The sequence below is a fragment of the Athene noctua genome, chromosome 15, assembly GCF_965140245.1.
Source record: "Athene noctua chromosome 15, bAthNoc1.hap1.1, whole genome shotgun sequence".
NCBI lineage: Eukaryota > Metazoa > Chordata > Aves > Strigiformes > Strigidae > Athene > Athene noctua.
The window spans coordinates 7984780-7997440 of record NC_134051.1 but is presented as its reverse complement, the minus strand read 5'-3'; the positions used below and the strand labels follow the sequence as shown (position 1 = coordinate 7997440).

Sequence of the window (12661 nt, the reverse complement as noted above, 5' to 3'; positions counted from 1 at the left end):
TAGGGTCAGCCAGAGGAGACTGCTCAGGACCTGACCAGTTGGGTTTTGAATATCTCCAAGGATGGGGATTACTCAAGCTCTCTAGACAACCCTGTTCCAGTGTTTGACCACCCTCACAGTAAAAAAGCTTTTTTGTTTTCTGTTTAAATGGAATTGCTTGTTCTTTAGTTTGTGCCCATTGCCTCTTGTCCTTTCATTGGGTAGCACTCAGAAGAGCCTGGCTCTGTCTCTTTTGAGACAGCTTCTCCCTCAATTTGATGCTTTCCTCATTTTAAGGCTGGAGGTGGCCTTAACAACCTGCAAACCTCAGCCTAGCACCCTCCATCTACTCATTCAGTCTAATTCTTCTCCCACTTATTTCTTCAGGAATAACTGTTTTCTTATTCTCACCCCTAGTTGACCCTTTATTTTCTTGTTGTGATGAAATGACTTGATTTTTTCTCAGACTATGTGTTCTATCTTATTTACATCAGGAGTTGATTATTTGACAGTGTCTGTAGCTGGTGAGCTAATCACATAGTTAAAATATATCCTATATACTATATCCTCTATATACTATATACCATATTCTCTTGCTTACCATCTAGTTCCAAAGCATCATATCCAAAGCTGTCATTGTCCTCTTCAACCAGGCTGGAATTAAAAACAAAGTGTAAGATAATGGAGGAGAGAGAGAGAAAAAGCTGTTGCAGCTTTCATCCGGTCTGTAACTTCAGCAGATTTCATTAAGTTCTGAAATGAACTTTTTCTCTGAAAAGGAAAGATGTTGAAGGTGTTGCATCAGACAATGGTGCAGCTGCAAAAAAAAAAAAAAAAAAAAAGCACGTAACATACTTGTGGGCCCAGGGAAGATTGCATCAAGACAATATGTGTCGGCCAACATGGGAAGCATGTGAAGCTGCAAGAAGGTTCAGAGGGAAGAACTGCTAACAGCAGTGAGGAATGAAGAGTTTGCTGAAGACAAAGGGAAGCTTCAGACTGATGGTCTCATATGTGACGTACACCACACCTGCTTCAGCACTGAGATAAATGGTTGCATAATGTCTGCTCTATGTACAGTGCTGCATGGGGTTTTTTCCATGATAGATCAAAAATGTCAGAAGCTCACTGATGGACAGAGTGAATGCAAAGAAAGTGCCTGAGGTGCAGTAGTAAAGGAGTAATTTACCTGCTTGATTTAAAGTACTTGAAGCATTTTATAACAGCTTAATAGTACCTCGCATGGTTACTCAGATACCTACAGTAACAGAATGCCAACATGTACCAAGCTTTTGCACAGAAACTCTTATACCACGGCTCTGGTTCCAGTCCAGCTCCCACTGACACAACCCTTCCTGTTAAGAGCGACTCGATTAGTTGGCCTTAAAAACAAACAGTTAAAATTCACCAATTTTAAAAGGATATCTTTTTGAAAGGATATTGGGGATGTCAGCCAAGTGAGTGATCTCTCTGCTTCACTAGAAGGACTTCATTAAAGCATGTCCTTTGGTTGCAAAACTGTTTAAATAACAGCTTGTTGTTTTACCTATTCAGCGTGATTTGTAGGTCTCCTGTGGAGCTGATATTCCTCATATTTGGCTTCAGGTGAAGGGTGAATTTTTGCAGTCAGTGTGGGGAGAATCAGCTATTTTTATACCATGCATAAGCTGGGTAATAATATGCCTTTTCCTACATTAAATTATGATCTCACTTTTTTTCACACAAATCAAGATCAGATGAACTGTGAAACCTGCAACTTGGCATGCAAATAGCAATTATTTTGGATTATGTTCACAAAAAAGTTTAAAAACCTTAGCAGGCTAATTATAAAGTTATAAAATACAGTGAACTTTTGGGCATACTCTTGAAATACTTGACTTTAGTGATTATTAGCTCAAAGTAAGGCCACATTCAGACCTTGCTCCAGGGTATCTTTTGCTTCCACATGCCAGTGGGAAGGAGTATCTAATATGAGGAAAATTTTCAGATTTCAGTACAGCTCAGTCTTCCAATGCCTTAACATATGGAACAGGATATAGCCAGAGCTGTAGTGAAATAAGTTCACAAGATGAATAATATCCGTGTAATCTTTACTGCATTCTGTAATATACTGCAAATATTTAAATGTTCAGGCATGTCAAAGGCTTTTCAAGTTAAGCACCTGAAACATGAAACATTCAAATCATTTCTCTCCACCTTGAATTAACACAAGCCACTTAAAAAAGCAGCTTGGAGGACAATACAGGAGAAACTAAGGGAGACTAGAATAAACTCTGCCTAAATCCTCAGTAGCCTAGAAAATTATGTGGGAGAACTAGCTGAGGATGCCTTCAATGGAAAGCTGTCTTGCAAAGCTTTACACAGAGAAAGAGAGGCAAAAATATCAGTCTGCCAGAGATGGGTTTGTTTTGAAAAGCATAAAAAAATCTAAATAAAGTTCTAATAAAGATTAGATCTAAAAAATAGATCTAATAAAGATCTAAACCCTCCACATATATTGCTTTCTTCTAAATTGGTTTGCTTGGGCTTTGTTCTATTCTCCTGCTTGGGACCTTTAGGGAATGTATTTGTGTCTTCTGATATTTCTGATACAAACACTGATGTTATTGACACCAACACCAAAACAGTACGTCCAAGTATTGCATTGCTATAAACCTTTTAGAAAAGGGGTCAGTGCCATTTCGGGGACTGTGAGGCAGGCGAGGTCTCTCTCCTTCTGCCACAACTTCCCATTCCCCAGCTGATCCGATTTCAGTCACAGGGGAAGTCCGCAGGGCCATGACCCGACACAAGTGGAAGCTGCAGCAGAAGGTGAAGCAGAGGGCAATGCACCTCTCTCCCCTCATTGCTATGCTGAGATACAGAGCCCTGAGCCCAACAAAAAAACACCTCCCTCCTCCACTTCTCCCCCTCCCACTTCTCACAGACAATCAAGCAGCTCTGCTCTATTCTGGCAGTTTACAGAGACGGAAGGGCTTTGAGAGAAGGGGAAAGGACAGAGACACAGGCAGCAAGGAGCTGGGAAGCAAAAAGTAAAGCCATATCAGTCTATAAAGGTAGAGCACATTCTCCAACAGCATTGGTGCCTGGCCATTTCAGTACCGTTTCTTGTTATGTACATTAAAAACGCCAGTGCTGCAGTGGTATCAGTGTCATTCATCCCAGCTGAACTAGCAGAGACTCCTGAGGGTTCTGGACAAAATGAAGGTTGAAGGACTGAAGCCTGAAGAAGTTTGGCAAGTTAGTCCTGCTGCCTAATAGAAGCTCTCCAACTAGAGACAGACACAAGGACATCTCTTTGTAACAACGGGTTCCAGGCATATTTCACCAGCGGGGCTACCTACCTGCAATGAGGGGCATCCTCCTTGCAACGTCTGACTATTGAATCATTTCCTGGAGGCTCAGGAGTGGTAGACATGATACTGTCATTGCGATTTCTCAGGGTTTGCTTTTGAAAAAAAAAAAGTGACAGAAATGTTATCTGTCTTAAACGTGCTGTCGTTTCTAACTTACAGAAGCATTAGCCTGCTAGCTTGCCAGTGGTACTCTGCACGGTGAAGCACACAGAGCAGTAAGAAAAATTGATTCTAGATGTGCAGAATGCTACACACAAGAGCATTCATATATTCCAGTATTTTAGCAATATGCACAGCTTGTGTGCTGGCACAGTACCTTTTACTGTGACTGCATGACAGGTTGATTTACCAAACAATTTTAACTTTACCCTTGATGTGTGGCATATGTGTTGCACAGCTGACATATATGAGGAAGAGGATGAAAAGCGGAATATGTATATATGCTTATTTATATAAATAGTAGGAATGTGGAAGAAAAATACAGATCTCCATAGATTAAATTATTAATCTAGTACACTGGAAACTAAACTCGAATTCTACTAGAGGGAAGACAGTATAAGTCATCTAAATAGCCAACAGATATTCCAAAGTATATTCCTTACCCAGCTAAACTTATTACAAGTGGCAGGGAGTTCTTTCCTGGCTATTCTTGGGTATAATTTTAATTTCCTGGGGGCAGCATTTTTCACAGTGTTTTAGAAAGATGTTTTGTTCTTTGTTATTAACACTCTGCAAGAGCACTCTCTCTGTCTGCTTGTCCTGCTGTGTCAGTGCTCACATATGTATAATGGAGTATCTACCTTGGGAGATTATGGGGATACAGCAAGCAGGGAAGAAATAGTCTGGCTATGGTACACAGAAATTTCCAACTGTGATCTGCACCCCTTTTCTCACTCATTGTTACTTATAGATAGAAGAAGCATTAGAGAACTCAACCCCCCCTGAAAATTTTCTTAAATAAATTACAAAGCAGCTTTTAAAGAAAATCTCTTCCAACAGTAAATGTGAAATGGCATAAGGAGACAGCAAGAGGTCATAAATACCTTTGAAATATCTTTAAATAAACATAAACCAATTCTGTGATTTTGGAAAGGGCTAATAACATGGTTCTAACAAAATGCTGGTAAAAGGATTAAGGGAGGCTCTGACAAGGCCTTGAATGTGATCACAGCTGGGATGCTAGTGCAGTGCTAATACTGGGTTGCAAAAGCTCTGAACCACATTAGGAGAGATGGTCGTAGACAGGCAAGGGGCATCTGAAGGCTCCTTACAATCTTGCTGACTTCACAGCTGCTGATGGAGTTACTGATGGAAACAGAATTAGAGGAACTTGTGTCTGTGCGGCCATTGCTGGCATCAGCCCCATCTTCATCCTGTGCTCTGACTGCTGCTTTCACAGATGACAAAGAAAAATACAGACACCAGAGAAAATCATGTCAGATCACTTTCAATACAGAGTCTTTTACAGATTTGCAACAACACTTAGGTTATCTTTCCCTTTTGTCTTGTTTTGTTTCCCCTGCCCTGGACTGGACAGAGGCTCCAGGAAGCGCTCTGTGCCCTGCGGCTCTGGCTCCCTTTCCTTCCCCATCAGCTTCCCAGCAAAGTACAGAAGTGCATGCCACTTCGGACAGCCTCTTGCCAACTTCTTCTTTCGGCTCTGTCCTGTACATTTTTATTAGATCTATGAATACTATTTGACAAATTAAAGGAGGATTGCTCTATTAATTTATGTTTTAACTTCATTACCTGAAGCTGATAGTCTGCAATAAGGTTGACTCACTGAATTACACTTTTTTTTACAACTTAAGATTTATAGCAGGGACCAAGAAGCTCGAGATCTCTCAGCAGCCCTAGGCAGCACAGTGTGAATGTCTTTGTGGACTCCTTCCCTTCTTCAACAGCAATAATTTGTACTAATGTTGCACATTACCTGATACCAAACATACTGTTTAACATGCGGTATCTTGCAGCAGGAACCGTTTCCCATCGTGTTTTGTTCAACAGTGAGCACACTGCCGCACAGAACAAATAAAGGAAGTGCTGCCCAGGATGGTGTTTGGTTCGAGAACAGTGTTACATAAATAAGACGAATTAGGAGGAGCTCAAACATGAGTATATAGCAACGAATCTGGTAACTTGGCAGCTGGCTGGTGGGTGGGTCAATCCCCCTCCCCCCACCATTTGCAATGCTTTAAATTTCAAATTAATTCCCTTCTGATGAAGGACAAGAGAACTCATTTGATGATCACAAGATCAGGGTATTTACAGCTTGAAGGATTTTTTCCAACAGCAAAAAGAGAATAGTATAATGACTTTTAGTACAGGTGTTACACCAATGACTTTAAAGTAAAAGGAAAATTAAGTAAACAGAAAATTTAGGTAAGCTATGGGATGCAGTATTGTGTGTCCATGGAGGTATCTTTGGATGGAGAGGACATTCAGGTAGAACACTTCACTACTTTAAATTATGACATTGTTAACTATGAGAGAAACTGTCTATTTTACTGACTTGGACCTAGTTATGAATTTCCCTGGTTGGTATAATTGTTAAAACAACTTAAAGAGATTAAGTGAATGAGACAAAGCAACAGAAAAGGAATAAGGACATGGGTGCTCTTTCTGACCTTGAAACTCTGATGTTTTGTTCATGCTGACAGGGGATTTAGCTCTTGGATTTATCTTTAAAAAAAAAAAAAAGAGAGGACAAAAATCAGCACAAATTCAGAATATTTGCCACACACTGTAAACCAGATATTCTCACCCCTTTTTTTGCACTGTTATGCTGCAATACATTTGCTCTCCTTTAAACAACAGGATCGAACATTTAGAAGATATTTAGGTATCTAAATGCCACCACAGTGAACAAGAGTCAGCTACCTAACTATTAAAAGTCTGGCCCAAATGCACTGCAATTTCCAGATTCTGCTGAGGGAACAAAGAGACAAAAGGTGAAGTGGGTGCCTTGGGACTGGTTTCAGGCAGCTGTTAATACAACAGGCATCCTTTTGGAGTGTGCAGTGTAAAAAATGCAGCTCTATTGCCGTAAGTAGTAATGACAGTCAGAGCTCAGAAAGGTTATGAAGGGCAGGGAGAATTCAAATGCAGATGAAAGGAAAGAGAAGCTCAAAACCCCAAAAGTTAGACTGTACATTTTTTACAATCCATGAATATAGCACCAGATAATAGCTGTATGAATGCAGCTCGTTGGGGAAATCATGGACCTAAGTCATGCTACCCCTTACTCTTAAGTGAGAGGAAATTGCCATAATTTAATTCTAAATTAGGCAGTTAATTTTGCTCTAGATTGTGTCTATTTCTTTCTATTATTCCTTCCAGCTGATGTGAGCTTTTCAACCAATGCTTCGTTTTCCACCTTCAGTTACTTGTGTGCTGGACTTCGGGCATTGTGTCAATTTTTTTTTTTCACTACTGTTAAGGAGGCAAAGAATCAATTTATTGACAACGCTCCAAGAATGTGAATGAACAGCAGAAGCAAGGAGAATGCACAAAATGGGGAGAAGGGGCAGAAAATGGTCTGTGAAGCCTGATTATATTTGCTCCTCAAGATCACTACAGGGCAAAAACTGACAGGTCACTACCATATCCAAAACTATTCTTATCTTTACAGCACAGCACTTTCAGAGGCATAACCACAAAAACTATTATGTCTCTAACAGTTCCTGCACTACATCATTCCAGTCTCATATTAAGACACACCTGGATTCCCTTTAGATTCACTCTTCTCTTGAGTCGAGCTTGATCAGGCAAGAAGAATTTGTTGTCTTCTGGAGACTCTTCAGAAGTGGAGGAGTCATCTGCTTCCTGACCATTGGCTTTCGGGCCAGGAGTCCCAAAGGTCTGGGAGATAATGGTAATGGGTAGATTCCGTGGTAAACTCTGAAGATCAGAAGGAAACGCTTTACTTCTGAGACCAGTTCAGTACAACTCCTCATGACATCCCTTTAGAGTAATCTGATTGAACTTTCTGTAACTCCAGTGCTTCAGAAGCTCACACAGAATGTGGCTGCAGACCCAAATCAGTAATCTAGATTGACATTTGTGGAGATTTCTGTTCACTGGGGCATGTTCCTCGAAAGTATTTGTAGTTTCTACCCCAGTGTAGAAATTAATTGTCTTTATCCATTTCTTTCCATTTAAAATCAAGTTGTGGAATGCCAGCCTTTAAGAAGCTATGTGAATGACACAGACAACTCGAACCCCACTGTACTGAAGAACTCACAACACTGACATTTAGTAGAAAGAGGTTATTTTTTTCAGTTAATTCATGGAAGGAATTTAAAAAGTCCCCTCTCCCTTTCACACCAAAATGTTTTTAAAAGCAATTGTTAAAAAAAGAACTCATGTCTGTCTTCCTCAGCCCTACCTGGTCATGAAAGTTATTGTCCTTAGAGAGCCGTCGGAGTTTGCACTCTAGGTTAACAATGCAAGCTTCTTTCCGAACCACCTCAATTCGGAGTTCATCATTTCTCTCCTCCAGCTCTCGAATCTGCTTCCTGTATTTATCTTTTTCAATCAGACAGTGTGAGTACTGTGTCTGAGCCTCATCACGCGAACGGAATGCCTATAGCGGAGAGAAGAAACATCTCTTGCACCTGGGTACCAGTCACCTTCTCCTGCTGCTTTTGTTTGCAAGGTGTTTGGAATGGGGACTTCAGAACTGGTAACCATTCAGCAGTTAACACAGCGCTTAGGACCAGGATGTGCCACAGCAGTACCATTAAAAATTACGATGATGAGGGCGGTTCATTTCCAGTTCCCTCTTGGTTGGTGGCAAAATGCTCCGGAGTGCAAACTGGATTACTTGACACTAATAAAAAGTCTGCAGTAGCTGTTGTTAAGATCTTGGTCCTGCCTGCCAGATGCTACACTGTGGAAACAACCCAATATTATCCTATGTTTAATTACTGTAATGCAAATTCCAACAAGTAGCAATTTCTTCTAACTGTTTATTTTTTAATGGCATTTTGGGTACAATTACCCACAATTCTCTAAAGTGGCACATATGAGATACAGGCTTTTGCTACTAATTTCCTCCCCTTTAACTGTTAGATACCTGGTCTCGCTCCTTTTCCACCTCTTCCAGCTGTATCATCACAGTGTTCATACGGTGCTTGTACATCTCACAGTCTTTTCCTAGTGTGGAACATTTTAACTCCAAATCTTCTTTCTCTTCAAGATACTGGAAATAACATACTGTTAACCACCACTGCTCTCAGAGGTCTTTTGGGCACTAGCCTGAGATACTCTATCTTTCCATCCTTCCATTTCTCACCTTGTCTCTCAAGTCCTCCACATGACGGATCTCCTCTTGGAGATTAAAGATTTTGTTGACCAACTCATGACGATCTTCTAGTGCCTCCTTACGGTCGTGTTCCAGAATATCCAAAATTGCTTTGTCTGAATCTGGCAAACTCCGCTTGTCAGCCTGAGGAAAGACATTTTTAAGAGACAGGCCAGGGAAAGAGAAAGTAGTATTGCAGGGAGAAAAGTAACAAAGACAGTTACAAGCAAGAGGAATAGAAAATGAACATGGTATTGCAACGGGAAAGCAGGAGAAGAGATGGACATTTGTTCATATTTTAAAATAGTGTCAGAAAAGATGAATAAAGGCTGTCTTGCTGTCAGAATAGTCTGATGAAGGAACTGTTTTACTGTTTTATTGTACTGGCTATAATTTGATCCATTTTGGATGCAGTGACAATTCTTCACTCCAAGCCCTGCATTCAAAACTCTTCTCTATTAATCAGCTCTCACTGAGCACAGAAATCACCCTTTGCCAAAGAGCAGGGCCTAAGAAAACATTCAGGGGAATTTTTAAAGCATGCATAGGCTTTGCAGGGCTGTGCTCAGAGAATATTAAATGTGCCTGGAGTAGCTTGTACCACTGCTTCATTTTCTGCAGTGTCCAGCAATATTTTTTATTTCAGATTTAAAATTAACAAGCTAACCAGAGCAGGTTCCAACAAATAAATCGCCATCCAAAATTAACCATAAATGGAAGATGAAGAAGACATAAAATGCAAGCAAGTAATAGGCATATTTATTTTTAAAATACCTAGTCTAAGTTGGAGATTTCAGTGACATTCTGGTTACCCAATATTTCTAAGCATACTTAACTATTTCTAAAACAAACTGCCTTTTGTTTATTTACACTTTCACTTAGGAGAACTTCAATCCTATTTTTAGCTATTTCATTATTTCTGTTTCTTTAGGTGCTATAAGACCATTTCAATTAGTATAAGAGAGTCTACATGGACCAGAACTCCCAGAACCTTCTATACTACACCCCTTTTCAACCCTTGAATTGGATTTCTGTTAGAACTAAGAATCATTAGGCGCTGCTAGAGGCTACAGCCATTTCTGAAATGCATTCTATTGATAATTTTTAAGTGTCATTTTAAAAAGCCACAAGCCTTTTCCAGAAAAGTGCTAAGTACTCCCACATATACCCTAATATTTTGCTAAGTTCTTCATAGAGAAACACAGTGCTAAATTTGCTGCATATCATCCTTTTTCCCTATCTGCCAAACAAAAATCCCTGTGCAAGTTACAGCAGCATTCTACAGGGCATTCTGGTAACTAGTGACCACCCAAGTACAGAAACCTTTATTACCCTCTGCTTCATTAAGACCTTTTAGCACAGTTATGACAATAGCCTAAAACAGGGTACACAGAGCTACTGTCAGAAATTTCTGGGCTGGCTATTTAACACAGCTTTGTAGTGACAGGCTGGTACAAAGAACCACAGCAGAGCTGAAACACAGAGTTGAATGCTCAGCAATTAAACAGCTGCACTCTGCACCTTGAATGAGCCAATCTCTCATGTACAGCTTGATTTATTAGATGACAATTTTTTGGGGATGGGACTCCTCGTGCATGTGTTTGTACAAGGCGTACGACAGACAGCTGGGACCTATAACCAACCTTCTGTTTTTCCAAACTTTGTGCTTCTGGTTACTGTAGCTTTGCAGGTGGAGGTTTCACCCAACATTCCCTAGAACTGTAACAGAGTATGTGTGGTCTGAGGTGAGGAGTGGTAGCAGAGACCATGTCACCTCCTCTTGTCCACAGATTTCCTGTTATGTCCCTTACTGAAAACACATGGGAGCTGTCACCACCTGCTGCTTCTCCGTCCCACTCTCACAGCCTCCTCCAGACACTGAGGTCCTGAAGAGTAGCCACCAAGGCAGGCTGTGAGGAGATGTGGGGTATGTGAGACAGCACGGGAAGAGAGTGTGGGGTGCCTGGAGGAAAGGAGTGGTTGAAGCCTGCTGAATCCATCATCTGGGAAAGCAGGAGGGGTAAACTGAAGTGGCTGGAATTTAAATGTACCAGTCTGGTTTTATACCTGAATGATGGACTGTAACTCCTGGATTTTAGTCTTCATCATCTCATTTTCCCGCTCCAGCTCCAGAACCTGTTCCTTTTTGGGTCGGTTTTCAATATCATTTTTCAGCTTCAAAGACTGGTTCCTCTCCAGCTTGCATTCCTCTTCCACCTTGTTCAAGCGATGCTTCAGCTGGTCAATCTAAAGCAGGCAGGGAGCAGTGAAAAGGAGAAAGAAGGAAGGAAAGAAATCATTCCTAGCTCTGATATTTACTGCTCTGAGAGCACTCTCACTTCTAGGTGAAAATATACTGTCACAAGTGGAAAAAACAGCTTAAACTGTGAATGCTAACAGGCAGCAGATAATTGGGTGTATGTGCATGTGTGTTGAATGTCCACAACTGAACTGCTCAGCTCTCAAGCGGAAGCCTGCTATTTGCTAGTTACAACTGCTATGGGCTGGCTGTAAATTCTGGTAACTTCTGGACTAAAAAAAAGTGGCACATCCTCAATACTCCAATAAATAAAGAGATATGAAACAGAACAAACATTTAGGAGGCTGACCACACATTATGCTTTTGCACGCAGGCTATTTGGACTGGGAAAAAGAGGGGGTTTGAGTTCTGGATAGGAAAGAGACGTTCCCAAAAAGTTGTTTCAGACAGAAGAGGTCTTGGGAAGAAAGTGATAATGATCCTGGCTGGAGGAAAGATTTGAAAGTGGGGGAACATCCCGGAGATCGGAGAGATGCACAGGGATGAAGGCCAGGGGTTGCCCGGGGACCCTGGCCAGTAACACCTGTGACTGGTGACTGCAGGCAGACAGGACTTTCTGCCCAACCTTCCCACACCAGCAGTGATTTCCCTGTGGGGAAGGGATGCCGAGCCCGAGAGAGCGCAGCGCCGAGGCGGGGGTGTGAGCCAACAACTGTGTGAAAAAACAGAGTGGGGTAAAATGTCTGATATCATTGTTTCAAAAATAAACCTCAGTGTCCAGATCCACTATGGGTAGTTGTTTACTGCATTTCATCTGTGACACACACACAAGCATGAATTTTATGGCACTTGAAGCATTTCTCTGTATTTCCTAAATGGCCTCAAGCTGTTCCAGTGCTCTATGTGAGACTTTCTGAATAAACCAACAGCTGTAGTGCAAACCTGGATAACTGCCCCAAGATATTATTGAGCCTGAAAAGCTAAAATTATGTTTTTAACAAACAATTATGCTTTTAAAATTGTTTTTAAACATGTTAATCCATTACAAGTATGTGAATTATCTGCCATTAATACACATCACTGCAGTTGGCAGCAATACCTCTAATCATCTGGATAAGCAAAGCAGATGAGAGCTCTACACCTTTCTACTGTCAGAGGAGGTCTCATTTTGCCAGATGTCACTGCCATCCTCCATTGCTGCTCCTGATTAAAGCAACCCAGAGCATTTCTCTCACCTCTAACTGGAGGTCTCGGCTCCTTATCACAGCCATGCTCTTCTCGTCACTCAGCTGGGCATATCTCATGGCAAGATTATAGTTCTCATCTTTCACCTTGACCAGCTCATCATTGTAGTTGTTCCTCTCCTCCTTCATCTTGTTGTACCTCTCCTGGAAGGTCAGCAGCTCTATCTTGTTCAGTTTTAGCTGCTTTCGCTCATCCTCCAACTGGCGAGACTTAGCCAAGAGTTCACAGCGCTGCACATCTTTTGTCTTTACTTGCTGTTGAAGCTTAATGATCTCATTCATTAGGAAATGGGTAAGGCCTTCATGTCCCTCCTCCACTGAAAATGTTTGAATAGCTTATCAATGTCTCATAAAGTAACTTTATATTAAGTAGGATCAGCAGAACTGAGTAAGAAACCAATGTCCCAGAATATGTACAGAGGTGCAGAATATGCATAAATACATACACATTTGTATATCTAGCTGGCAACAGTACAAATATTTCACAGCACACTATTACCAGAATCACAATATACAT

At 41.1% G+C, this 12661-nt stretch overlaps 1 protein-coding gene across 1 annotated transcript in view; it reads right to left on the bottom strand.

The window, feature by feature from the left end:
• Positions 1-12661, bottom strand: part of CARD11 (caspase recruitment domain family member 11) — a 49470-nt gene that overhangs the window by 9888 nt on the left and 26921 nt on the right. The window contains exons 7-16 of the mRNA XM_074919703.1: positions 12136-12461; positions 10708-10887; positions 8632-8784; positions 8413-8538; positions 7723-7920; positions 7056-7235; positions 5963-6017; positions 4607-4722; positions 3324-3427; positions 581-633 (exon numbers count right to left, since the gene is read on the bottom strand). Coding sequence (XP_074775804.1) covers positions 581-633; positions 3324-3427; positions 4607-4722; positions 5963-6017; positions 7056-7235; positions 7723-7920; positions 8413-8538; positions 8632-8784; positions 10708-10887; positions 12136-12461 — 1491 coding nt within the window. The remainder of the gene's footprint in view (positions 1-580; positions 634-3323; positions 3428-4606; positions 4723-5962; positions 6018-7055; positions 7236-7722; positions 7921-8412; positions 8539-8631; positions 8785-10707; positions 10888-12135; positions 12462-12661) is intronic.